At 37.7% G+C, this 27,867-nt stretch overlaps 2 protein-coding genes and 1 long non-coding RNA gene across 4 annotated transcripts; 2 read left to right on the forward strand and 1 right to left on the reverse strand.

Annotated features, from left to right (window-relative positions):
• On the forward strand, positions 1 to 13,557 carry LOC118802036 (putative phospholipase B-like 2). Its single transcript, XM_036562484.1, has 12 exons — positions 1 to 242; positions 1,773 to 1,866; positions 3,258 to 3,416; positions 4,947 to 5,044; positions 5,271 to 5,485; positions 7,294 to 7,388; positions 7,663 to 7,823; positions 8,832 to 8,927; positions 9,877 to 9,948; positions 10,486 to 10,638; positions 11,565 to 11,727; positions 12,341 to 13,557. The coding sequence occupies exons 1-12, from the start codon at positions 16 to 18 to the stop codon at positions 12,509 to 12,511; spliced, it is 1,704 nt and encodes a 567-aa protein (XP_036418377.1). The 5' UTR covers positions 1 to 15; the 3' UTR covers positions 12,512 to 13,557.
• LOC118802039 lies at positions 13,190 to 19,451 on the reverse strand. The gene is made up of 2 exons (XR_005006614.1): positions 19,177 to 19,451; positions 13,190 to 14,258 (listed from the first exon to the last, which is right to left on the reverse strand). It is a non-coding gene; the product is annotated as an uncharacterized LOC118802039 (long non-coding RNA).
• Positions 14,896 to 27,468, forward strand: LOC118802037 (putative phospholipase B-like 2). Of its 2 annotated transcripts, XM_036562485.1 has the most exons (12): positions 14,896 to 15,145; positions 16,942 to 17,035; positions 17,844 to 18,002; positions 19,203 to 19,294; positions 19,612 to 19,826; positions 21,170 to 21,264; positions 21,440 to 21,600; positions 22,250 to 22,345; positions 23,252 to 23,323; positions 24,697 to 24,849; positions 25,754 to 25,916; positions 26,240 to 27,468. In XM_036562485.1, the coding sequence occupies exons 1-12, from the start codon at positions 14,916 to 14,918 to the stop codon at positions 26,408 to 26,410; spliced, it is 1,701 nt and encodes a 566-aa protein (XP_036418378.1). In that variant the 5' UTR covers positions 14,896 to 14,915; the 3' UTR covers positions 26,411 to 27,468. The 2 variants fall into 2 exon arrangements, with proteins under 2 accessions (XP_036418378.1, XP_036418379.1); XM_036562486.1 differs by lacking the exons at positions 14,896 to 15,145; positions 16,942 to 17,035 and adding an exon at positions 17,519 to 17,639.
• The last annotated feature ends 399 nt before the right edge of the window (positions 27,469 to 27,867 follow it).

Consider the following 27,867-nt stretch of genomic DNA (forward strand, 5'->3'; position numbering starts at 1 on the left):
TTGAAGGATGGTCACATGATAAAAAGAAATAGGGCTCTGCTGCTGGAGCAGCCGAGCAGAGCTTTTCCAGGCACGATGTGTGTTTTTATTTGCGTTTTATTTGTGTCTTTGGTTTCACCCGCGGCGACACAAGTGCGGTCTGCAGTTCTTAACAAGCAAACCGGAAAACTGGATCTGAAAGAAGGATTTCAACCGGACTTCGTTGCATTCGCGAACTTCACAGATGACATCCGTAACACCGGGTACGGTCGGTCCTGTAATGATACCTGTTAAAAACTCTTTCTGTGTTTTCGCATCTTACAGTTATATTTACAGGATTAACATTCCTGTTGATGGCAGGAAACCCTGCTGATCTTCAAATAGCTGTGTGTGCAGCAAAACAGTGTGTTCTCTGTATCTCTACGATTAGTTACATAGATTTAGTGTTAAAGTATGGAGCCCTGCTGGTGACATCCCCTATAAATAAAATAATGCGTGGCCACTACTTAGTAAGGCGTGGGAACGAGATAAGTCGTGGCTACTAGGTCCTACTCCGTGGATGTGCCTTAATAAGGCGTGGGAACGAGATAATGCCTTATTAAAGTGCCGTTTTAAAGTGATTCTGCAGCCATGTAGGTTCTATGGAGCCCCGCTGGTGACAACACATATAAATTAAAATAATGTGTGGCTATGCGTGGGAACAAGATCCTGATGCATGGCCATGACTTAGTAAGGTGTGGGGACAAGATCCTGATGCATGGTCATGACTTCGTAAGATGTAGGAACGAGATCCTGATGCATGGCCACAGTTTAGTAAGGCGTGGGAACTAGATCATTATGCGTGGCCATTACTTAATTCTCAAATTTCCATGCCTTATTAAGACGTGGCCATGCATTAGGATCTTGTTCCCACACCTTACTAAGTTGTGGCAATGCAATAGGATCTCTTTCCCACATGTAAATATGGCGTGGCTGCGTTATTTTTCTTCATACACAATGTCGTCAGCGGGGCTCCGTACCTACAACCATTTACATTCTCGCAAAGTTTATTTGCTCTTTGCCGTCTCAGATATGGTACAAATTTTGTGAACTTTTACTCTTAAAGAGGAATTCCACCATTTTTTTCAAAATCATTGCATAATTGTATAGTTAAGATGTCAGCAAAGTCATTCAGAGTGGTTTGGTGTAAAATGTTCCATTCTAGAGAAACCTACTGACCCAGAATTGTTCACAGTGGTGGTGATAGAAACCAGACATCTTAAGAGTTTAATACCTCTGAAACCTCCTTTATAGAAAGTTATTACACAAAATGGCTATGAAAGTGCTGCCTGAGGCCTGAGACATTGTTTTACCACAGTTCTTTTTGGAAATTAGAAATTATTGTTTCAGAAATTTTGAAAAATCGGTGGAATTCCCCTTTAAGCACATTCTGCATAGACTTTGCATTTCATTTAAATGGTTTGTTTGTGTGCTATTTTAATTTGCTTTGATTTCTAATTGTAAAAGTTTCATTTTGCATCTTTTTTAGCAATTTTTTATTAACTCTCCTTTTATACACTGTTAATGATAGTGTTACTTAACTTTAATCAACTCACTTGGAGGTTAAATGAAAACTTAAACAAACCTTATTGAGTAATATTATCTGTTGTATTTATTTCTTATTTTATTTTATACACTTTGTCTTTAATTTTCTTCTGAAGTTGTTTTTACTTTTACTCATATTAAGCACCTTGAATTGCCTTTTTGTATGAAATATGCTATATAACTAAGCTTGTCCTGCCTTTCGTTTCCAGTTGGTCATACCTAGAGGTTGTTACTAATGGCAAGTACGATGACACACTGCAAGCTTACGGTGCGGGAGCTGTGGAGGCTGCGGTCACTTCTCAGGTATTTGATCCTAAACTTTCACCTCAGATTTCACATACTGTGAGCAGTGTAGCCTGATATGAAGCTATTATTGGGATAGTTTTACTAAGCAAAGTATACAGTGATGCACAGATCCTTAAACAGCAATAACCATGGCCTTTGCTTTTAAAAATAAAGAAAGATAAAAGGGTGTGTTTCCTGCCCAAGCTAAATCAGCAAGCTGTGTAAATCACACAAGAAAAGATTTGGGTCTGGATTCTTAATTCCTTGTGAAGGCTACGAATGACAGCTGTTGCAACGGCCCTGTGACTCTATGAAACTAGGGCTGCTCTGTGACTAACTAGCGACCTTGTCCACATCTTGTTCTCAAAGAAGAATAGCACATCCTAAGGTAGTCCCGGTGTAACCCCTGGGCTAAACCTTAAAGAGGAGGTGGCATGTCAGCTGTTTTGCTGTCCACCAAAGAGAGACAACATTCTAATTTGCACACAGAGTGAAGAAGCCCACATGATGCATCATTGCCCTCGGCCTAGTGTAAACAATGGCAAGAACATCTTTTTAATGCTATTATTTTGTTTTATATATATGCACAACGCTAATGCTTGATTGTTTACATATAAATGCATAAATAACAGGAAAAACTGGTGAGAATTTCTAAGAACAATCATCAGACAAGCGCAATGGATGATTTTGTTTTATTTTTAGATGTTGCAGTATGAGTTTATTATAATGTAACTTTCTAAAAGATTCCTTAACCGTGCTTTTTAAAAGTAAGTAATGTATCTTAGTTAAAAAATATGGGGACAATGGAGAAGTTTTCTTTATCTTATTATTTAATTGCAATATGAACTTATTTTCTAAAGACTTTTTTTTACTGTATTCTTTGAAAATAAATAAATTTAAAAAAAAATTATATATACATATATATGTATATATATGTACATATATATGTATGTGTGTGTGTGTGTGTGTGTGTGTGTGTCTCTGCGTCTCTGCGTCTCTGCGATGGACTGGCGACCTGTCCAGGGTGTATCCTGCCTTCAGCCCAATGACAGCTGGGATAGGCTCCAGCACCCCACCGTGACCCAGAAGGATAAGCGGTTTAGATGGTGTGTGTGTGTGTGTAATATGTAATTTTACTATTATCACCCCCACAGATAAGACCAATGACATGACAAAATGGCGCCCAAAATATTTTGAGAATAACCGGAGCAGCCGGTTATGACTGAGGCTCTGAAGATACCATGGTCCTAGTACATTAGGAAGTGCTTTGAGAATCCAGCCCCAGAGTTATAAGACTAGGCAAAACATGGATTCATCCACCATCATTTTTTTCCCCTAAAACATTGGGTGTGTGTCTGCAGAGATTGTATATTCACTAACCTTTTTGTTTGTGTTTGTGTGATTTGTAGCTGATCTTTAAGCACTGGGTAAACACAGTGATGGGATACTGTGGCCCATTCAAGTACGATGCAGCCTACTGTCGCCGCCTGAAAGAATATATTACTGACAATCTGCAATGGGTGGTACAGCAAATTGAGAAGAACCCAGACTCGCCATACTGGTATCAGGTAATATCTAACATTTCCTCATGTTATTGCTTGTGTTCTTTCAGCGGCATAGCCAGAACTTTGACAATGGGATGGCCAGGTTAGACCCTGTGATTCCTTTGCAGTGGTAAACTGCTAGAAGAAAAAAGAAAGAAAAGGGGCAAAAAGCTGTTAATAACATTCTTCTGTGAATATAGCAGGCCTAGGTTATTAATATTACTTAAAAGTGATGCATTAAATTTACTTCGTACTTAAGTGAGTCTGTATAAATTATCATTAATTTGACGTTACACTAACACAGTATATAATATTGATGTGGAAACAATGAACACTTTTGAATTATGTAAATTTAATTCAGCAACTTTTCAGTGCACATTAACTTTCAGTAAAACATTTTATGTAGCTAAGATGTTGAAACGACTCTTAATCTAAAATCAAGACTTCCCTTGCTACAGGTACCTCATGAGTCTTATTATGCTAAAAGGACACGGTGTGCTGTGGAGAGAAATGGGTACTGGGGAACGTATTAATATAGTCATAGTGAAAAATTCTTTGAAGATTAACAAAATAACACAGTATGGACTGGATAACCATGCTGTAAATGTAGTTTTCATTTTGCAACAAGTAAATCAAAGTTGTGGTTGCCAGAAGGGCTATGCTTTACACTAGGGTGGCACTGGCCACCCCTTGGTTACAACAATGGTTACTGTACCTGTAACCACATCTAGATCAACATTAGTTAGGGATGTGCTGTAAGAAGATATGTTGTTATAAGGCACATGATGAACCTACATTTTTACCGTGGCGGTGTTATGAGTTTCTGTGGTAAAGGTCCACAATAACAGAACGGCTGAGATTCATAAAGTCAGAAAGTTGAAAATACAGCACCACTTAAATTATATTACCAGAATGAAGTCTTTTGTGCCATAGTTGTGTACACACTGTGCAAATGATGTAATTAGATAAGACTCATGGACAGCTACAACATTCTTCAGCAGCAACGTATTAGCAAGTAATCCAGTTTGGGAAAAGACTTTGGGTGGCCCGAATAATCAAAGGCTCGTGCATTAAGTTGGTATTTAGTTCTCTAGTATGTAGAAGCTTTTTAAACCACAAAAATGGTAGCCTAAAATAATCAGCTTAGTCCTGTACGTAGAATGGTTGTTGTTAATATATGGAAAAAGGTTAGAAACAAATAAATTATAGCTGGTGTAGTTAAATGCATCATAAATTCATGCCAGCTATCCATGGTACCTCACCTCAGAGCTTGACAAACAGCACCGCTTTCCATGTGACCACTGAAGCAGAAAGAGATCTCTTCCAAGAGCAATTTAAGTTATCAGGTGATAAAAAAAAATGGTCAGTGAAAAATGTGAGAAGTGGTTGATACACCATGGAGGCAAAATACCCAACAAATTTATAGCACATTGTCTTTAATGTCCATATCTTACAGACCTAGTGGATTTTCTTCATGTCTTCATGCAGCAAGCTTTAGCTGGTGTGGATGTCTTACATGGATATGTACCCTGTATATTCTCTGTTCTCCTTTAGGTCCACTTGTCTCTACTGCAGCTGCAAGGTTTGGAGGATGGCTACAACGGGCAGGTGACTTTTCCTGGGAGGCTCTCATTTAACCCCTTCGGCTTTCTGTGAGTAGTTTACAGGCATGGTCCTCTCTCTCTCTCGCTTTCTCCCATTTCTCTGCCTCTCTCTGGTTGAATCTCCCTCAAAAATGTATTACAGTATATCTCTTTTCAATCCATTCTGTTGTTTTACTTTTATTTTTTTCTTTTCGTTCCTGTCAATTGTAACGATTTCTTGAATTTTTTTAAGCTTTTTGCTTTTATTAAACAAACCTGTACTTTTTCTGTTTAGACTTTTCCAGATGGGTGGAGACTTGGAGGATTTGGAGGCTGCCCTAAACAAATCCAGCCAATCACGTGCAGTGGGCTCTGGCTCTTGCTCTGCTCTAATCAAGCTCTTGCCAGGAAACAAAGAGCTGCTTGTGTCACATGACACATGGAACAACTATCAGTCCATGCTGAGGATCATGAAGAAGTATAACTTTTCATTCCGCATGTCTCCGAAAGGTAATCATGTCCGTCGCGCTGTCCTTCTTACACATGCATGTACACAGTTACTCGAGGCTGATTCTCCTGCGAAGACACAAGTAAACGTATTTATGGATGAGCAAAGCTTGCAGTGGAATCTCCAGAACCATATGTGTAATATGTTAACTTTATATTTAAGCCAACAACATAACTTTTGCAGACTCTCATTGTGCTGTTATGAAAGTCTAGCTAAGTTGAAAACGGGCAGCTTGTCCGCATTTGCAGAGTAGACAGAAATGTTAGCCAGAGCATGGGCAGTAGAGACAGGAGGTGTGTTTGGCTGAGGCACCGCCCATATTCATTATGGACACTTCCCCCTGTTCATGCAGGAAGTGTGGATGATGACTGAAATTGACATCATTCATAATGTGAATGGGTGGCAAATGCCAGTTAATGACTGATCAAACGACATTAGAGCTAACATTAGCAAATGAGCAGATTAGACATGTGCCACTATTTGGTAATTCATTATACCGCAATGTTAAACACTCATGGTGATCAGCTCTGCTTTCACAAGCTCCTGATTGTCATGGTCTGATCACATGATACAGTCCCTCTGAGCAGAGCTTGTAAATAATCACAATAGCCACAGCACAACAGAAGGAAGAGCAGGCAGAGAACTTTTTCTCCCTAAAAAGATGATATTCACAGCTCACCTACCTAAAAGAAGGAAAAAGTGCTCAATCTCACTGATTCTGCATGTATATTTTCAGTCACAGACGTCTTGTGTATGAAGTAAAAAGCACAGAAGTATACTGAACTTAACCTTACGTTAGAACCTGTTTAACAAGCAGCTCGGCAGACAGGTAGTGGGCTAACGTATTCCCCCTAGCAGAAATGATCATCTTATCATCTTTGCAGGTGTTTTTAATAAACAGAGGCTACTAATTAAGTAAAGGTTATCACATGAAGCACGGTTCTATAATGACTGGAAAGTAATGTACATAATGATTATATGAAACAGTGAGCTATGTGCCATTTCCATGTTGGTTTCAGGTACTAGTAATATCTTTCGTGCTGTGTTTTATATTGGAGCAGATTCACAGATCTTTGTAAAGGTCTGTGTGCTGTGGCAGGTTCTCAGCTCCAGTCCCACCTGCAATTAGTCCTGTACAATAATGAAATGATACACACGGAGCATCATTCTCTGGGCAGATTTTTATTTTTCATTTTTATTTCATTATAAATATAGCACATGTATACTGCTGTTTAAAAATGATATTTAGCATTTATCTTTGCCACTAAAACATTTTTAAAAAATGTCTTTGCAATATAATAACAAACAGTGATGAAAGGTTTTGTAATTATTCTGCTCATTTTTTATACTGGCAAATGCCTAGTTGCTAGTAGTAAGCAAGGTATCAGGTGTGAGCCATTTACTGAAAAAACTTCAAATAACTGGCTGTTCAGTCTGCAATGCGATGGAGAAACTTGCTGTGCTCTGATCTGTGTTTATGCGCTGAAAAGTGCCTGCATGTCCACAATGATAGATTGTCAGTCTACATGAAGGGAATCTGACAACACAAATGTCAAGAATTTGACTGGTTATGTAACTTGAAAGTTTAGTTTTGCTTGTGCTTGGTTCACTTACATGGTTGTGGGTGTGATTAAACATTGCAGCCAGCTTCTAGAAGGCATCAGAGACATTGAGTTCACTTTTCAACCGCAGTCATATATACAGTCATTGACACTCAGTTGTTCACCCAGTGTCCCAATCATTTTAAAGACCTTTCAACTTTCTAACAGTTCAACTGGACTAAACACATCACTGACCACTGTTTCAGCAGATAAGGCATTGATTCCTGGAGGCACTCAAGCTTTTTCCTCTTACCCCGGCTCCATCTTTTCAGGAGATGACTTCTACATCCTCAGCAGTGGTCTGGTGAGGTGTTAGCATACAACGATGAAAATAATGTGCAGTTTGTTGGTGTGATTAACACAATGTACTAGATATAATGTGACTATACCCTATTTTAACAACTCACAGAGCACTTGTTAAGTTAATCTGCTGAAATATATGAAAGAAATCTAAGCTTTCATTCAGGTAAAATAATTTAAGGCAAAAGTCCTTGTACCTCAAACATCACAATTATTGGCACATATATAAAATAAAATAGAGCTTGAAATTATATCTATTTTTTGTTTGTTTTTTTCAGGTTACCTTGGAAACCACCATTGGTAACAGTAACCCTGACTTGTGGAAGTTTGTAACGCCTCAGGGTGCAGTCATGGAGTGGCTAAGAAACATAGTGGCCAACAGGCTTGCTCAAACAGGCAAAGAGTGGGCAGACATTTTCAGCCAATACAACAGTGGAACGTAAGACATTGTTAGGGGATACATACAATAATAAACAGAAAATCTGTAGTAGTGTTGAAATGTTTAGCGATCATCTTGGTCTTACGCATTTTCTCAGATCGTTATCATGTTTACCTATTTGTCATTAACCCGCCCCTTTAGACACTGGGGGGTACTGGGGGGTAGTTCACAAAGAGTTTTTGGTTAACCTGATAACTTGGGCCAAAAAACAAGCCTATCCAATAAGAGAAGGAACATTCCTATTTGACAATCCTCAACTTTTGGCTTAAATTATCCAGTTTACTGAGAGATCCTGCTTTGTGAAATACCCTCTGCTTCTTTTTAAGCATGAGACACAGCACGCTTTGCATTGAAAAGGGTGTCATCTGTGTCTTGGGCACCAGCATGGATACACTTGCTTCTTTAGGTTGATGGAATTTGTGATTTATCAGTCATCCCAGTAACAGGATACTGTGGTTACTGAGTGACTCAGTTGTGACCTTTAGTCACAGGCCAACATGAACCTGGATTAACTTTCAACATTGCAATATAGAAGCACTGTTAAGACATTATTTCAGAATGTAATCATCATCTAATTTTATTAGCCCTTTAAAATTATTAAGTGATATAGGGTTCCTTGGTGAGACAGTTTGGTGGTGAAAATATTTGCTGATGTTTCTGTCATTAGCTAACATAGTGCAGTGACAATGCAAATGGTTAACTGTTTTTGGACTTTTGCACTTTTCACGATATCCACCCCTACAGAATATTAAAAGACATATATTTTAATTTCTTGCATGTTCCTACACTTTTCTTTTGACTTAATCATTCAATTCGGTTGAATTACACATTACCATAAAAATTTGCAGTATTTACTCTGTTTCATTAGATTAATTTTACATAATGAAACATTGCGTATATTGTCTTGTTTTCTGATCTTCTTGAGATCTATCACTGTATCTGTCCAAAATCTGTAAGAAAAGATGCTGCAGCAGAGTTTGTTTTTGTTTTTGTTTTTATTTGCTGTAGGTACAACAACCAGTGGATGATAGTTGACTATAAGAATTTCATTCCAGGGAGTCCCAGTATTAAGGACGGATTATTTACTGTGCTTGAGCAAATACCGTAAGTTTCATAATTTGACACTCCATTGATATTTTCTGTAATCATCTCACACTCTACCTAATCTAATTATATACAGCGATCTGACTCTGCAGAGGTTTTCAATTCTACCAAATTAACATTTGACTTAACTTATTTATTGTCAAATGTTCTGTACATTCAGTGCTTCTTATGTGGCTTAGTTGCAGCCTCCATTACTGAAGTTCACTTAAGTGTGTAACCTAACATGGGTCTTTGTGTTCTGTGAGGCATGTTTAGGAGCCATTGGGTTATGATTTGTAACATGTTTTGGCTGTTTAAAAATGGTCTGCTTTAGGGCAGTGAACAGGGTACCATACAGGGCTTTATGATTAACAAGGGTTGAATCAGAGAGAAAATAGCAAAATTTCCATTTTTAGAATGGGGCTATCATTCTATTATCGATTTTATTAGTAATGTCGTAAATGCCTTTATTTGTTTATTTTTGTAGACAATGGTAAGTAAAATGGGATTGGCTGAAAAATTACAATAACATGCTTTTTGAATATTTCAAAACACTTTACTGGGAAAAGGAAAACTAAGAAGCCTTTAAAGACTTTCACTAAATAAACATAAAAACATAATACAGGAAATATACATATACATGGGTGCATCTATCAGGATTTGTTTCTTACTGTAGAAAAAGTACAATAGAGGAAGGCAGAATATGTATTATCATGCAGATTTACAAGTAATCTGCCAATTTATCAAGAGGATACATTTTAATCATTTATATATTTTTTATCAAACAACAACAACAACAACGTCATTATTATTATTATTATTATTATTATTATTATGTTTGTGTAAGTTACTTAAGTTTTTTTTATTACATATGTATATGTATAAATATTTTTTATCAAATTGAATAAAGCAATTATAACCCTATTCTGCAATATGCACTATTCTGAAGCCTTTTTTGCCTTTGTTCCAGAGGGATGATCCAGATCGCAGATAAAACTCAGGAGCTCTATAAGACTGGCTACTGGGCCAGCTACAATATCCCGTAAGTGAGGGGTGACGGGATGCAGCCATCAGGAATGTATGAAAGTATTAATTTAAAAATAGTCATTATTTGTTAAGGATCAATTGTTTTGTGGAGCTTTTCAGGTCTACATTTTTATCTGATCTGCTGGTTATGTATACAGGTGAATCATGTGTCCTGTACACACTCATTGGCCACTTTATTAGTGATATTTTCTAATGTGTGAGTAATCCTTTAACCCGCCATCAGTGGACAGTTTCTGACCACAGAGCTGGTATTTTCAAACTGTGATAAAAGGAAAATTACTATATACACACACACAGAAAAAAAGGAGATCTAAGGTGTGTCAAGAAGGGGGCGTTTACCATGACTACTACATGTAGTAGTCTTGGTTCAGTCTAGTTTCTTAGGCTACTAAAGAACTTGGTTATAGTGTAAACATAGTTAATGACTTGTGTTAAAAACCCCAGCAACCGATAATGAATGGGTTAAAGGGGGGGCTAATAACTTGTGTGTGACAACAGATGGGTCGGTTTTTATTGATTTATTTTTGTTAAGGTATTTTGAGGAGGTGTTTAATGCAAGTGGTGGCGAGGATCTGGTGAAGAAGTATGGCTCCTGGTTCTCCTACAGTGAGAATCCGAGGGCTCAGATATTCCGTCGGAACCAAACCCTCGTCACTGATATGGAATCCATGGTGCGATTGATGAGGTATGAACATTTTCTTTGATTATGCCTGCTTTCACAGCAATATCCAGCTTAGGCTTTGGCTTTATTGCCCTACCCTTCCTTATAAGGGTCAGCAATATAGCAAAAATAAAATGATGATACTTGAACACATTTTCACATTACACAATATGTGTCCTGATAATAAATATTTGTGACGGTTGCAAACAAACAACTGTTGCTATAGTAAGACCAGTGTTCTAGAAGTACCCACAATATACCCATAGAAGCTGATTGACAAATAATTTATCTCAATAATGATAACATATTATTAAATTGCCCATATGATGACTGACGCATCAATATTGTGTAGGTCCTTTTTTGGCCTTGATGATCACCTCACACTGCTTTTTCATACGTCCACAAAAATAAATGTACTGCATCCAGTGTACTCTCAATGTACTGATGTGAACAAGTCATCAGTAGTAGCTGGATTTCACTTTTCTGTATGTACCCTATCATAGTGTCATAAGATATTATTCAGTTAAGTCAGGGGATTGTGCTGAATTCTCCTTAACTTCTTCCGTTTTTTATTTATTTATTTATTTATTTTTTGCTCAATTGAGATCACAGGTGTCACTTACAATTTTATGGCACAGCAGTTACTTTGCACAGTATACTAGGTGTTTATTTTTATACACATATTACTCTAGGTACAATTTAAATCGAATTACAAATAAAATATGAACAAAATGATTGCAAAAAAAACATCTGCAAACAGAAAAATGAACTCTAAACCAACTGGCTGAGTGTGGTGCTGCAGAGCATTGTTGGGTACATAGCACACCAGTAAAAACATCAGTGTATTACACGCATCTGCACAATTCCTTTTGACCACCAGTGTGTAATATTTTTACGTTTATTTTGTGTTGCTTGCATTTTATTTCCTCCTGTCTTTCTCTTCTGTACAGATATAACAACTTTAAGAATGATCCCTTATCAGTATGTGAGGGCTGTGATCCTCCTCATAACGGTGAGAATGCAATCTCTGCGCGCTCCGATCTGAACCCAGCGAACGGCACGTACCCTTTTGGAGCTCTGAGACAGAGACCTCATGGTGGAACTGACATGAAGGCAAGTAATCGACTAGCAGTCAAAAACGTCACAAGTCTATAACTCTGCATAGGGTGGCCATGAAGCTCCCACCATTCTTTCTCTTTATCTGTTTATGTATTATTGAGTTCCCCTCCCCCTTAGTCTTGTATTACTCATAATGGTTTTGTCATTTCAGGGAAAAAAAAAGACAAACTAATGACAAGGGACAAGAAAATGGAGGCCGCAACAAAAAACCTGATAAATAAATGACATAATATGGGTGCACACTGTAAAATCAGTAGTTTAAAACCTACATGGAAACTTTGATTTTGCTATACACGTTAACATTGCTGCATTAGAATTGCTGGCTACAGTTTAGCATGACCTCGCCTCATACACATAATTTTTTAAATTGCAGGCCTACATCATACATACTGTTTCAACTATATCTGTACAGCACAACTATAATTCTAATGTTAAATAAATAAATACAGAAATAAAGTAATAAAAGGAGTTAGACACTTGATGGTGTCTTAATTGACCAAAAATACAACGGCTGAATAGGTGACTTGGGTGAGATAGTTTTAGGAGAAAATAAATTTAAAAAGCAAATACATTCATTTAACTGGTTTTTATCTTTCTGTTTCTGTAGGTGACCTCCTATGGCTTGTTCAAGCAATACGAGTTGCTGGCAGTCAGTGGGCCTACGTGGGACGAGGTGCCTGTGTTTGAATGGAGCACATCTCCTTACAGAGACTTGTTACACATAGGTCATCCAGACCGCTGGGACTTCCCCACTGTGCATGTCAGATGGTCAAAATAAATCTTCAGGTACACACAGAGTCACCAGTTTATTAGGTACATATCAGTTTATAGGGCACTCATTGTCCATTTTTAGGTGAACTTGGTAAGTTTACATCTATTGACTACATCCATCAGTTGCTGCACGGTTTATCAGCCCCCCGCAACGTCATCCGTCAACGGAAAAGGACTACCACAAGACCACCCCAGACCCTGATGTTATCTAGGGAGTTGCTGGGGTTCTGCACACTGATGGGCTAGTTAATAGACACATCCACCTTGCTGTTACGCTTTGCTGGTGTAGTTAGAGAATATAATTAATCTTTTCATGCACTTTTTATGTGGGGGACGGGAAACAACAGCACTGTTACACACTCATACTAGTCCACTCATGCTACCATGCCTGGTCTGCAGTGGTGGTGTGATGGTCTCTTTCCATTGATGCATGAGGTGATGGGTGGCTGATAAATTGTACAGAAACAGATGGGCTACAGTCCTTAACTGTAAACCTACAAACCTATATGGTGGGTGTTTCTGATGAAATGCCAAATAAGTGTAGGTACAAGATAGAATGAGCTAATAAACTGGCAACTTGGTGTAAGTGCTCCACGAAATGCAAAATGGCCTATAGAAAAATCACTATATAAAGAGTGTAACTTGCATTAATCAGTTTACATAAAAGCTGTAAAGATTTTAATTGTAAACATATGAATTCAAAGATCACAAATGTTATGCAATTTCTTGGAGAGCTATTTTTTTGTTTTGTTTTTTTATTTGTATCTTGGTGTTTTTTAAGATTTAAAGGGAAAAGTTGATTTGCACAAAGTGATTCATGCAGGGCCATGTATGTATGTATGTATGTATGCAGTGTGTAAAATTGTTTTTTTTTTTTTATGATTTTAGGAATAAATCTGTGAACCTGATTTGGAAAATAACAGTTTGCACATTTGCACACATGGTAGTTTTCTTGGTAAATTTCAAAATACATGTTTTGTTTTCAATTGTGTTTCATTTTGTCGTAACTGAGCTTAATTTTGCTAATAAAATGTGTTATTTTCAACAAACATACATATGTGGTGTCAGTGTTAAATGCATAACCATTAAATATATTACATTTTTGATACTAGTTAAGAAATTCACAGATTTTAATGAATCTAAATATCACTCCCTCAGTTAAGTCACCAATAAATGGTTTTTTGAGACTGAGAAGCAAAATCTGACATTACAGAAGTTCCAAAGTAGCCAAATATCAGTGTTTCTCTCCCTCTTCACACTGATGCAGTAATGCAGAATTTCAGGAATATTTTTGTTATTATAAGAGAGTGATGAAAAGCGCTCACAGGCTTTTGAGATATTAGTTAGTTTGATCTTCAACTTTATTGTAATTCTTATCCAAACCATCTACCTAGCTAGCTGTCTTTAATAAATGCAGTGTGCCAGTAGCTTTGTCATTAGCTAGGGAGTTTCCAGCTGACCATCATAACTCACACACGAAAAGGCATTTTTTCTTTAAAGATACAGACATGAGTGTCCACAGTTCAAGTCAGAAAATAAGGACTGAAAAGCATACAGTGATGGGAATATCCTAGACATATTCATCCTTGTTGTAGGCTTTACTCAGTTGTTTACTAGGGCTCTCCATCTTCTTGATTTCTTGAATGTCAGGAAGAGGTGAAGGTGTGTGTTCATATTCTGGTTTGCTTGGTCCCACCACGTCAGAAGAGGGCACTCCATATGCAGAGTACACAAGACTCTCTTGGTCAATCGGGCTGAAGGGACAGAGATTTTTTTTTCATTTTTGTGTACTGCCTGTATTGCATGGTGCTACATAAAACAATAATACCATGTCAATGTTACAATGGAACTGTACTGTAGAAATAAAGGTTCTGTGCAAACCCATTAGGTTTTAATCCTAATGGTCTAATGGTTTCTAATGGTCCTTTTTTCAGCATAACACATTTACGTTGGAAATGCAATTGCAAATACTCAATGTAATTAGCATTTTCAAAATTGCATTTGAATTAGAAATAAGTCCAGAGTAATGCTGCCAAACATACTTATATGAACAGCAGTTGCTGAAAAACCAAGCGAGTGCAACAAGCTATAAAAGTGAGTGATAGCCCTGCTGGAAAAAACAGAATAGACCATTTATTTATTTATTTATTTATTGGTTGATTGATTGATTGATTGATTGATTGGTTGGTTGGTTGGTTGTTGGTTGGTTGATTTTGTTTTCTTACAGCAGGGATTACTTTAAAAAGTTGTACATGTATACTGATACTGATTACTGAATTCTTTTTTCATCTAAATTTTTGTTTTAATCTTTTTCACATTTTTAAAGCCATGATTTTTATGCCTGTCTAGCAAATTCCAGCTAGAACGGTGACTATGGATCTCGTGACCACACGTAACGTTTACTTTGAAGGATGGTCACAAGAAGAAATATGGCTTTGCTGCTGGAGCAGCCGAGCAGAGCTTTTCCAGGCACGATGTGTGTTTTTATTTGCGTTTTAATTGTGTCTTTGGTTTCACCCGCGGCGACACAAGTGCGGTCTGCAGTTCTTAACAAGCAAACCGGAAAACTGGATCTGAAAGAAGGATTTCAACCGGACTTCGTTGCATTCGCGAACTTCACAGATGACATCCGTAACACCGGGTACGGTCGGTCCTGTAATGATACCTGTTAAAAACTCTTTCTGTGTTTTCGCATCTTACAGTTATATTTACAGGATTAACATTCAGCTGTGACACAGTCATGCGCTGTTGATGGCTGGAAACCCTGCTGATCTTCAGCTGCTGATGTTAAAATAGCTGTGTGTGCAGCAAAACAGTGTGTTCTCTGTATCTCTACGATTAGTTACATAACTAGATTTAGCGTTAAAGTATGGAGCCCTGCTGGTGACATCCCGTATAAATAAAATAATGCGTGGCCACTACTTAGTAAGAACGAGATAAGTCGTGGGAACGAGATAAGTCGTGGCTACGAGATCCTACTCTGTGGATGTGCCTCAATAAGGCGTGGGAACGAGAAAATAAAGCTGTGGCCACAACTAAGTAAGGTGTGGGGATGAGATCCTGTTGCGTGACCACTACTTAGTAAGGCGTGGGAACGAGATAATGCCTTATTAATGTGCCATATTAAAGTGATTCTGTGGCCATATAGGTTCTATGGAGCCCCGCTGGTGACATCCCATATAAATGAAAATAATGTGTGGCTATGCGTGGGAACGAGATCCCGATGCATGGCCACGACTTAGTAAGGCGTGGGAACAAGATCCCAATGCATGGCCACGGCTTAGTAAGGCGTTGGAACAAGATCCCAATGCATGGCCATGACTTACTAAGGCATGGGAACGAGATCCCGATGCATGGCCACAGCTTAGTAAGGTGTGGGAACAAGATCCTGATGCATGGTCACAATTTACTAAAGCGTGGGAACGAGATCCTGATGCATGGTCATGACTTAGTAAGGCGTGGGAACGAGATCCTGATGCATGGCCACAGTTTAGTAAGACATGGGAACTAAATCATTATGCGTGGCCATGACTTAATTATTTCGTTCCCACGCCTTACTAAGTCGTGGCCACACATTAAGATCTTGTTCCCACGCCTTACTAAGTCATGGCCATGCAATAGGATCTCGTTCCCATGTGTAAATATAGCATGGCCCTGCATTATTTTTCTTTATACACAATGTCGTCAGCGGGGCTCCGTACCTATGACCGTTTAAATTCTTGCAAAGTTTACTTGCCCTTTGCCGTCTCAGATATGGCACAAATTTTGTGAACTTTTACTCTTAAAGGGGAATTCCACCATTTTTTTTTCAAAACCATTGCTTAATTATGTAGTTAAGATGTTAACAAAGTCAGTTAGAGTAGTTTTCATGGTGGTGGTGATACGACCCAGACATCTTAAGAGTTTAATACCTCTGAAACCTCCTGTATAGAAAATTATTACTCAAAATGGCTATGAAAGTGCTGCCTGAGGCCTGAGACATTGTTTTACCACAGTTTGGAAATTAGAAAATTTCAGAAATTTTGAAAAATCGGTGGAATTCCCCATTAAGCACTTTCTGCATAGATTTGCATTTCATTTAAATGATTTGTTTGTGTGCTGTTTTTATTTTGCGTTGATTTCTAATTGTCAAAGTTGCATTCTGCATCTTTTTTAGCAATTTTTTATTAACTCTCCTTTTATACACTGTTAATGATAGTGTTATTTAACTTTAATCAACTCACTTGGAGGTTAAATGTTTAACTGTTATCCTGAAAACTTAAACAAACCTTATTGAGTAATATTATCTGTTGTATTTATTTCTTATTTTATTTTATACGCTTTGTCTTTAATTTTCTTCTGATGTTGTTTTTACTTTTACTCATATTAAGCACCTTGAAGTGCCTTTTTGTATGAAATATGCTATATACCTAAGCTTGTCCTGCCTTTCGTTTCCAGTTGGTCATACCTAGAGGTTGTTACTAATGGCAAGTACGATGACACACTGCAAGCTTACGGTGCGGGAGCTGTGGAGGCTGCGGTCACTTCTCAGGTATTTGATCCTAAACTTTCACCTCAGATTTCATATACTGTGAGCAGTGTAGCCTGATATGAAGCTATTATTGGTATAGTTTTACTAAGCAAAGTATACAGTAATGCACAGATCCTTAAACAGCAATAACCGTGGCCTTTGGTTTTAGAAATAAGGAAAGATAAAAGGGTGTGTTTCCTGCCCATGCTAAATCAGCAAGCTGTATAAATCACACAAGAAAAGATTCTTAAATCCGGATTCTTAGAGCTTCATGGAGGCTACTAATGACAGCTGTTGCAATGGCCCCGTGACCCTATGAAACTAGGGCTGCTCTGTGACTATTAGATGTATTAGATGTAGTATGAATTTATTATGTTACTTTCTAAACGATTCCTTAACTGTAACTCTTTAAAAGTATGTTCTGTAATTATATAAAAGGTAGGTAGTCCTAAATTTTACTACAGTCACCCCCCACAGATAAGACCAGTGATGTGGCAAAATGGTGCCCAAAATGTTTTGAGAATCGCCAGAGCAGCCAGTTATAACTGAGACTCTGAAGATACGATGGTCCTAGTAAATTAGGATGGTCCTAAGTGCTTTGAGAATCCAGCCCCAAACTTACAAGGCAAAACATGGATTCATCCACCTTCTATTTTTTTCACACTCATGTGTAATCATTCTATCACTGTGCCTCCAAAATAATTGGATATTTCAAGTGTGCCAGGCTGCATTGCAAGCCTGGCACACTTGAAATTCCAGTTAAAACATTGGGTGTGTGTCTGCAGAGATTGTATATTCACTAACCTTTTTGTTTGTGTTTGATTTGTAGCTGATCTTTAAGCACTGGGTGAACACAGTGATGGGATACTGTCGCCCGTTTAAGGACGATGCAACCTACTGTCGCCGCCTGAAAGAATATATTACCAACAATCTGCAATGGGTGGTACAGCAAATTGAGAAGAACCCAGACTCGTCATACTGGTATCAGGTAATATCTAACATTTCCTCATGTTATTGCTTGTGTTCTTTCAGCGGCATAGCCAGAACTTTGACAAAGCGGTGGCCAGGTTAGACCCTGTGATTCATTTGCAGTGGTAAACTGCTGGAAGAAAAGAAAGAAAAGGGGCAAAAGAGCCCTTAATAATATTCTTCTGTGAATATAGTAGGCCTAGGTTATTAAAATTACTTAAAGCGATGCGTTGAATTTATATAGTGCTTGGGTGAGTCTATATAAATTATCATTTGACATTACACTAACACAGTATGTAATATTATTGTGGAAATGAACACATTTGAATTATGTAAATTTAATTCAGCACTTTTTTAGCTGAATGCTTTACACTAGGGTGACACTGGCCACCCCTTGGTTACACCTATGGTTACTGTACCTGTAACCACATCTAGATCAACATGAATTAGGGATGTGCTGTAAGAAGATATGTTGTTATAAGGCACATGATGAACTTAACATTTTTACTGTCGCTGTGTTATGAGTTTCTGTGATAAAGGTCCACAATAACAGATTCATGAAGTCTGAAAGTTAAAATTACAGCTCCATTTAAATTACATTACTAGAATGAAATCTTTCATGCCATTGACGTGTGCACACTATGCAGTTGATGTAATTAGAGAAGACTTGCAGAGAGCTACAAGGTGCACACATGCGAGCATCTAAAGAGATACACTATTGTTACCCATTCACTGGCAGCATCGTATCAGCAAGTAATCCAGTTTGGGAAAAGACTTTGGGTGGCCTGAATAATCAAAGGCTCGTTCATTAAGTTGGTATTTAGTTCTCTATTTAGTATTCAGAAGCTTTTTAAACCACAAAAATGGTAGCCTAAAATAATCAGCTTAGTCCTGTACGTAGAATGGTTGTTGTTAATATATGGAAAAAGGTTAGAAACAAATAAATTATAGCTGGTGTAGTTAAATGCATCATGTCTGAGAGCACTTTAAATTATCAGGCGATAAGAAAAAAATGCTCAGTGAAAAATGTGAGAAGCGGTTGATACACCATGGAGGCAAAATACCCAACAACTTTATAGCACATTGTCTTTTATGTCCATATCTTGCAGACCTAGTGCCTCCAAGGCAGGACAGTCTTCATGTCTTCATGTAGCAAGCTTTAGCTCATTTGGATATCTTACTTAGATACATACCTTGAATATTCTCTGTTCTCTTTTAGGTCCACTTGTCTCTGCTGCAGCTGCAAGGTTTAGAAGACGGCTACAGCGGGCAGGTGACTTTTCCTGGGAGGCTCTCATTTGACCCCTTTCTGTGAGTAGTTTACAGGCATGGTCCTCTCTCTCTCTTGCTCTCTCCCATTCTGTCTCTCTCTGGACGAATCTCCTTCAAAAGTATATTACAGTATATCTTCCATCCATTCTATTGTTTTAATTTTATTTTTTATTCTCGTTCCTGTCAGTTGTAATGATTTCTTGATTGCTTTTATTAAACAAACCTGTACTTCTAATTTTATTTAAATATTGTTAAGCTGCAGTTTTTAGGTGCTATATAAAGTTATTATTATTATTATTATTATTATTATTATTATTATTATCACTATTATTATTAATGTTACTTTTTTGGTGTAGACTTATCCAGATGGCTGGAGACTTGGAGGATTTGGAGCCTGCCTTTAACAAATCCAGCCAATCACGTGCAATGGGCTCTGGCTCTTGCTCTGCTCTAATCAAGCTCTTGCCAGGAAACAAAGAGCTGCTTGTGTCACATGACACATGGAACAACTATCAGTCCATGCTGAGGATCATGAAGAAGTATAACTTTTCATTCCGCATGTCTCCGAAAGGTAATCATGTCCGTCGCGCTGTCCTTCTTACACATGCATGTATACAGTTACTCGAGGCTGATTCTCCTGCGAAGACGCATGTAAACGTATTTATGGATGAGCAAAGCTTGCAGTGGAATCTCCAGAACCATATGTGTAATGTATTAACTGTATATTTGAGTCAACAACATCATTGGGCTGTTATGAAAGTCTAGCTATGTTGAAAACAGGCAGCTTGTCCGCATTTGCAGAGTAGACAAAAATGTTAGCCAGAGCATGGGCAGTAGAGACAGGAGGTGTGTTTGGCTGAGGCACCGCCCATATTCATTATGGACACTTCCCCCTGTTCATGCAGGGAAGTGTGGATGATGACTGAATTTGACATCATTCATAATGTGAATGGATGGCAAATGCCAGTTAATGACTGATCAAACAACATTAGAGCTAACATTAGCAAATGAGCAGATTAGACATGTGCCATTATTTGGTAATTCATTATACCGCAATGTTAAACACTCATGGTAATCAGCTCTGCTTTCACAAGCTCCCGATTGTCATGGTCTGATCACATGATACAGTCCCTCTGAGCAGAGCTTGTGATTAATCAGAATAGCCACAGCACGGCAGAAGGAAGAGCAGGCAGAGAACTTTTTCTCCCTAAAAAAGGTGATATTCACAGCTCACCTACCTAAAAGAAGGAAAAAGTGCTCAATCTCACTGATTCTGCTTGTATATTTTCAGTCACAGACGTCTTGTGTGTGAAGTAAAAAGCACAGAAGTATACGGAACTTAACCTTACGTTAGAACCTGTTTAACAAGCAGCTCGGCAGACAGGTAGTGGGCTAACGTATTCCCCCTAGCAGAAATGATCATCTTATCATCTTTGCAGGTGTTTTTAATAAACAGAGGCTACTAATAAAGTAAAGGTTATCACATGAATCACGGTTCTATAATGACTGGAACGACATGTGCATGATCATTATATACGAAATAGTGCACTATGTGCTCTGAACTGTGTTTATGTGCTGAAAAGTGTCCACAATGGTAGATTGTCAGTTGCAGTCATTCAGCATGAAGGGAACTTTGTAGAACTGACAACACAAATGTCAAAAATCTGACTGGTTATTTAACTTGAAAGTTTAGTTTTGCTTGTACTTTGTTCACTTACATGGTTCTGGGCAGGATTAAACATTGCAGCCAGCTTTTAGAAGGGGTCAGAGACATTGAGTTCACTTTTCAACCGCAGTCATATATACAGTCATTGGCACACAGTTGTTCCCCCAGTGTCCCAATCATTTCAAAGACCTTTCAACTTTCTAACAGTTAAGCTGCACTAAACACATCACTGACCACTGTTTTGGCAGATAAGGCATTGATTCCTGGAGGCACTCAAGCTTTTTCCTCTTACCCCGGCTCCATCTTTTCAGGAGATGACTTCTACATCCTCAGCAGTGGTCTGGTGAGGTGTTAGCATACAAACAGTGATGAAAATAAGATGCAATTTTTTTGTTGGTGTGATTAACACAATGTACTGGTTAATCTGCTCAAATATATGAAAGAAATCTAAGCTTTCATTGAGGTAAAATTATGTAAGGCAAAGTATTATATTGTATTTTTTTGTTTGTTTTTTTCAGGTTACCTTGGAAACCACCATTGGTAACAGTAACCCTGACTTGTGGAAGTTTGTAACGCCTCAGAGTTCGGTCATGGAGTGGCTAAGAAACATAGTGGCCAACAGGCTTGCTCAAACAGGCAAAGAGTGGGCAGACATTTTCAGCCAATACAACAGTGGAACGTAAGACGTAATTAGGGGATACAAAGATTACATGTGGTCTTCCACGTTTTCTGTGGTTACTGATTGACTCCGTTGTGACCTTTTGTCAGAGGCCAACATGAACCTGGATAAACTTTCAACATAGCAATACAGAAGCACTGTTGATGATGATTACATTCTGAAACAATGCATTTAATTTTATCAGCCTTTAAAGTTATTATGTGATGTAGGGATCCTTGTTGAGACAGTTTGGTGGTAAAAAAAGGTTGCTGGTTTCCATCATTAGCTAACCTAGTGCAGTGAGAATGCAAATGGTTAATTGTTTTTGGACTTATCACGGTAGTCATAGTCAGGTTCACATCAATGAACAGTGGACAATGACCAGTGTACTGTCCACCCCTACAGAATACTAAAAGACATATTATTTTTGTCTTTTCACTTCCTGCGTGTTCCTACAGCTTTCCTTTAACTTAATCATTCAATTCAGTTGAATTACAACTTTGGCGTACAATTGCAGTATTTACTCTGTTTCATTAGATTAATTTTACATAATGAAACATTGCGTATATTGTCTTGTTTTCTGATCTTCTTGAGATCTATCACTGTATCTGACCAAAATCTGTAAGAAAAGATGCTGCAGCTGAGTTTGTTTTGTTTTTATTTGCTGTAGGTACAACAACCAGTGGATGATAGTTGACTATAAGAATTTCATTCCAGGGAGTCCCAGTATTGAGGAAGGATTATTTACTGTGCTTGAGCAAATACCGTAAGTGTGCCAGGTTTCGTAATTTGGCATTCCATTGATATTTGCAGCAATCATCTCGCAGTCTACCTTATCTAATCATCTATAGCGACTTTGCAGTGGGTGTTTTCAATTCCACCAAATTAACATTTGACTTTATTCATGTATTTTTTGTCTTACTTTTTGTTATACGTTCTGTACATTCAATGCTTCTTATATGGCTTAGCATGTAACCTAACGTGGGTCTTTGTGTTCTGTGAGGCATGTTTAGGAGCCATTGGGTTATGATTTGTAACATGCTTTGGCTGTTTAAAAATGGTCTGTTGTAAGGCTGCAAACAGGGTACCATACAGGGCTTTATGATTAACAAGGGTTGAATCAGAGAGAAAATAGCAAAATTTCCATTTTTAGAATGGGGCTATCATTCTATTATCGATTTTATTAGTAATGTCGTGAATGCCTTTATTTGTTAATTTTTATAAACAATAGCAAGTAAAATGGGCTTGGCTGAAAAATTACAATAACAGGCATTTTTGAAGATTTTAAAACACTTTACTGGAAAAGGGAAAACTAGGACGCCTTTAAAGACTTTTGCTAAATGAATATAAAAACATAACACAGGAAATATACATATGCATGGGTGCGTCTATCAGGTTTTGTTTCTTACTGTAGAGAAAGTACAGTAGAGGAATGCAGAATATGTAATCATGCAAATTTGCAAGTAATCATTGCCAATTTATCAAGAGGATACATTTTAATCATTTATATATTTTTATCAAATAACAACAAAACTACAATAATAATAATAATGTTGCATAGATTTTTTTTATAGTATGTATATGTATAAATGTTTTTATCAAATTGAATGAAGTAATTATAACCCTATTCTATAATATGCCCTGTTCTGAAGCCTTTTTGCCTTTGTTCCAGAGGGATGATCCATATTGCAGATAAAACTCAGGAGCTCTATAAGACTGGCTACTGGGCCAGCTACAATATCCCGTAAGTGAGGGGTGACGGGATGCAACCATCAGGAACGTATGAAAGTATTAATTTAAAAATAGTCATTATTGGTTAAGAATTTTTATCTGATCTGCTGGTTGTGTATACAGGTGAATCATGTGTCCTGTACACACTCGCTGGCCGCTTTTTTAGCAATATTTTCAAATGTGTAAAATATTAATAATCCTTTAACCCTTAATCAGTGGTCAGTTTCTGACCACAGAGCTGCGCTTGGCAGGATATTTTCTGTCAATCTAGCAGGTACATTAATTAAGTTAATTAAGAAAAAAACCCTCTTAACTTTTAATGCAACTTTATGTCACAAGATTTTATTCCAATTGTGTTTGGGCCATTTCTATTGCTGAATTTCAAATGATTTTATATTTATATATATACCGGTAACCGTATTTAATACTGTGAACTTTATTCACTGTTTCACTGTGGAAGAATGCAGTGAACCTCACAGGCCAGGCAATTATCAGGCAAACGGTAATGTGGAAAGAAACATGCCTTCCGCCAGAGCACCCCACAACAATCCTACCTAAAATCTTCACCTGTTCACTTGAAAGGCCCCAAGGCTATGGCGTGGGGTAGGACTAGCTAGCGTATATATTACAAATGTAGTTGGGTGCTACGTTAGGTGGCCCCGGGACGCGATCGCTTGTAACAGGGAACTCTCTCGACATCCACCCCCAGGACGCGATCGCTTGTAACGGGGATAGCCCTTGCGTTTAAAGTGGAACCCCAACACTATTCCCCCTTCCCTACAACCCCTCTTTACTCATTACTGCACTCTAGGCTGCTTGTGGGCTGCTCCTGTGAGGTGAAAGGCCTGTTTCTTTCTAGTATATTTTTGGCTCGTACATCCGTTCGCCAGGGTGTTATTTATTCCCTCACTATTCGGGATCACTGCCACTAGATTTCACATATCACTCATGGAAAAAGCAAGATGGCGTCAGTTCTTTGATGACGACAGATTTCATTCCGTATTCTGAAGTTTCATTCAGTATATTCAGAGTTTCATTCCATATTCTCAGGTTTCATTCCATATTGTCAGGTTTCATTCCATATATTCAGAGTTTCATTCCATATATTCAGACTTTCATTCCGTATATTCAGACTTTCATTCTGTATTCTGAAGTTTCATTCAATATATTCAGAGTTTCATTCCATATATTCAGATTTTACTACATGTACTAATCTTGGTTCAGTCTAGTTTCTTAGGCTACTAAAGAACTTGGTTATAGTGTAAACATAGTTAATGACTTGTGTTAAAAACCCCAGCAACTGATTAATGATGAATGGGTTAAAGGGGGTGCTAATAACTTGCATGACAACAGATGGGCCTGTTTTTACTGATTTATTTTTGTTAGGTATTTTGAGGAGGTGTTTAATGCAAGTGGTTATGCAGATCTGGTGAAGAAGTATGGCTCCTGGTTCTCCTACAGTGAGAATCCGAGGGCTCAGATATTCCGTCGGAACCAAACCCTCGTCACTGATATGGAATCCATGGTACGATTGATGAGGTATGAACATTTTCTTTGGTTATGCCTGCTTTCACAGTGAAATCAAAAGGCATTTTTGCTCTGTTCTTCCTTATAAGGGTCAGCAATGTAGCAAAAACAAAATCATGATACTTGAACACATTTTTACATTACATAATATGTGTCCTGATAAGAAATATTTGTCACGGGTTGCAATCAAACAACTACTGCTATAGTAAGACCAGTGTTCTAGAAGTACCCACAATATACCCATAGAAGCTGATTGACAAATAATTAATCACAATAATGATAATATATTGTTAAATTGCCCATATGATGACTGATGCATCAATATTGTGTAGGTCCTTTTTTGGCCTTGATGATCACCTCACACTGCTTTTTCATACGTCCACAAAAATAAATGTACTGCATCCAGTGTACTCTCAATGTACTGATGTGAACAAGTCATCAGTAGTAGCTGGATTTCACTTCTCTGTATATACCCTGTCATAGTGTCAAAAGATATCATTCATTTTTAAATCAGGTGATTGTGCTGAATTCTCCTTAACCTCTTCCGTTTTTTAATTTTTATTTTTTACACAATTGACATCACAGGTGTCACTTACAATTTTATAGCACAGCAGTTTTACAAGCAGTAATTACATTTATTAACTTCTTATATTATATTACAGTATACTATGTGCTTATTATTTTTGTTTACATATATTACTCTAGGTACAATTTAAATCGAATTACAAATAAAATATAAACAAAATGATTGCAAAAAAAACCCCATCTGCAAACAGAAAAATCAACTCGAAACCAACTGGCTGAGTGTGGTGCTGCAAAGCATCTGCACAATTCCTTTTGGCCACCAGTGTGTAATACTAATAATAATTTGTTTTATGTTGCATTTTATTTCCTCCTGTCTTTCTCTTCTGTACAGATATAACAACTTTAAGAATGATCCCTTATCAGTATGTGAGGGCTGTGATCCCCCTCATAACGGTGAGAATACAATCTCTGCCCGGTCCGATCTGAACCCAGCGAATGGCACGTACCCTTTTGAAGCTCTGGGTCAGAGACCTCATGGTGGAACTGACATGAAGGCAAGTAATCGACTAGCAGTCAAAAACGTCACAAGTCTATATCTGTGCTTAGGATGGCCATGAAGCTCCCACCATTCTTTCTCTTTATCTATTTAGGTATTATTAAGTCACCCCCCCCCTCCACCGTAATCTTGTATTACTCATAATGGTTTTGTTTTGTCATTTCAGAAAAAAAACGACAAACTAATGAGGGACAAAAAATGGAGCCCGGAACAAAAAAACTAATAAATAAATGACATAATATTTAAGGAGTTTAAGGAGAAAATAAATTTAAAAAGCAAATACATTCATTTAACTGTGTTTCTATCTTTCGGTTTCTGTAGGTGACCTCCTATGGCTTGTTCAAGCAATACGAGTTGCTGGCAGTCAGTGGGCCTACGTGGGACGAGGTGCCTGTGTTTGAATGGAGCACATCTCCTTACAGAGACTTGTTACACATAGGTCATCCAGACCGCTGGGACTTCCCCACTGTGCATGTCAGATGGTCAAAATAAATCTTCAGGTACACACAGAGTCACCAGTTTATTAGGTACATATCAACTTATTGGGCACTCATTGTCCATTTTTAGGTGAACTTGGTAAGTTTACATCTACTGACTACAGTCCATCAGTTGCTGCACAGTTTATCCGCCCCCCGCAACGTCATCCGTTAACGGAAAAGGACTACCACAAGACCACCCCAGACCCTGATGTTATTTAGGGAGTTGCTGGGGTTCTCCACACTGATGGGCTAGTTAATAGACACATCCACCTTGCTGTTACGCTTTGCTGGTGTAGTTAGAGAATATAATTAATCTTTTCATGCACTTTTTATGTGGGGGACGGGGAAACAACAACACTGTTGTGCCTTATACACTCATACTAGCCCACTCATGCTTCCATGCCTGGTCTGCAGTGGTGGTGTGATGGTCTCTTTCCACTGATGCATGAGGTGATGGGTGGCTGATAAATTGTACAGAAACAGATGGGCTACAGTCCTTAACTGTAAACCTACAAACCTATATGGTGGGTGTTTCTGATGAAATGCCAAATAAGTGTAGGTACAAGATAGATGGAGCTAATAAACTGGCAACTTGGTGTAAGTGCTCCACGAAATGCAATAGAATAGGACTCTAAAAAAAAAAAAATCACTATACAACGGGTATAACTTGCATTAATCAGTTTACATAAAAGCTGTAAAGATTTTAATTGTTTTTTTTTTTTTAAACATATGAATTCAAAGATCAATTTCTTGGAGAGCTATTTTTTTGTTTTGTTTTTTTTATTTGTATCTTGGTGTTTTTTAAGATTTAAAGGGAAAAGTTGATTTGCACAAAGTGATTCATGCAGGGCCCTGTATGTATGTATGTATGCAGTGTGTAAAATTGTTTTTTTTATGATTTTAGGAATGAATCTGTGAACTTGATTTGGAAAATAACAGTTTGCACATTTGCACATATGGTAGTTTTCTTGGTAAATTTCAAAATACATGTTTTGTTTTCAATTGTGTTTCATTTTGTTGCAACTGAGCTTAATTTTGCTAATAAAATGTGTTATTTTCAACAAACATACATATGTGGTGTCAGTGTAAAATGCATCTTGTGCATAACCATTAAATATATTACATTTTTGATACTAGTTAAGAAATTCACAGATTTTAATGAATCTAAATATCACTCCCTCCGTTAAGTCACCAATACATGGTTTTCTGAGACTGAGAAGCAAAATCTGACATTACAGAAGTTCCAAAGTAGCCAAATATCAGTGTTTCTCTCCCTCTTCACACTGATGCAGTAATGCAGAATTTCAGGAATATTTTTGTTATTACAAGAGAGTGATGAAAAGCGCTCACAGGCCTTTGAGATATTAGTTAGTTTGGTCTTCAACTTTATTGTAATTCTTATCCAAACCATCTACCTAGCTAGCTGTCTTTAATAAATGCAGTGTGCCAGTAGCTTTGTCATTGGCTAGG

Source organism: Colossoma macropomum, unplaced genomic scaffold, assembly GCF_904425465.1.
Source record: "Colossoma macropomum unplaced genomic scaffold, Colossoma_macropomum, whole genome shotgun sequence".
NCBI lineage: Eukaryota > Metazoa > Chordata > Actinopteri > Characiformes > Serrasalmidae > Colossoma > Colossoma macropomum.

What these genes read in the sequence shown, in the direction of transcription:
- LOC118802036 (XM_036562484.1), top strand. Translation starts at nt 16, where the DNA reads ATGATAAAAAGAAATAGGGCTCTGCTGCTGGAGCAGCCGAGCAGAGCT. An exon ending in AGCCAATACAACAGTGGAAC is followed by an intron (nt 7,824 to 8,831) that starts GTAAGACATTGT and finishes TATTTGCTGTAG; the next exon opens with GTACAACAACCAGTGGATGA. An exon ending in TCCATGGTGCGATTGATGAG is followed by an intron (nt 10,639 to 11,564) that starts GTATGAACATTT and finishes TCTTCTGTACAG; the next exon opens with ATATAACAACTTTAAGAATG.
- LOC118802037 (XM_036562485.1), top strand. Translation starts at nt 14,916, where the DNA reads ATGGTCACAAGAAGAAATATGGCTTTGCTGCTGGAGCAGCCGAGCAGA. An exon ending in ACTCGTCATACTGGTATCAG is followed by an intron (nt 18,003 to 19,202) that starts GTAATATCTAAC and finishes GTTCTCTTTTAG; the next exon opens with GTCCACTTGTCTCTGCTGCA. An exon ending in AGCCAATACAACAGTGGAAC is followed by an intron (nt 21,601 to 22,249) that starts GTAAGACGTAAT and finishes TATTTGCTGTAG; the next exon opens with GTACAACAACCAGTGGATGA.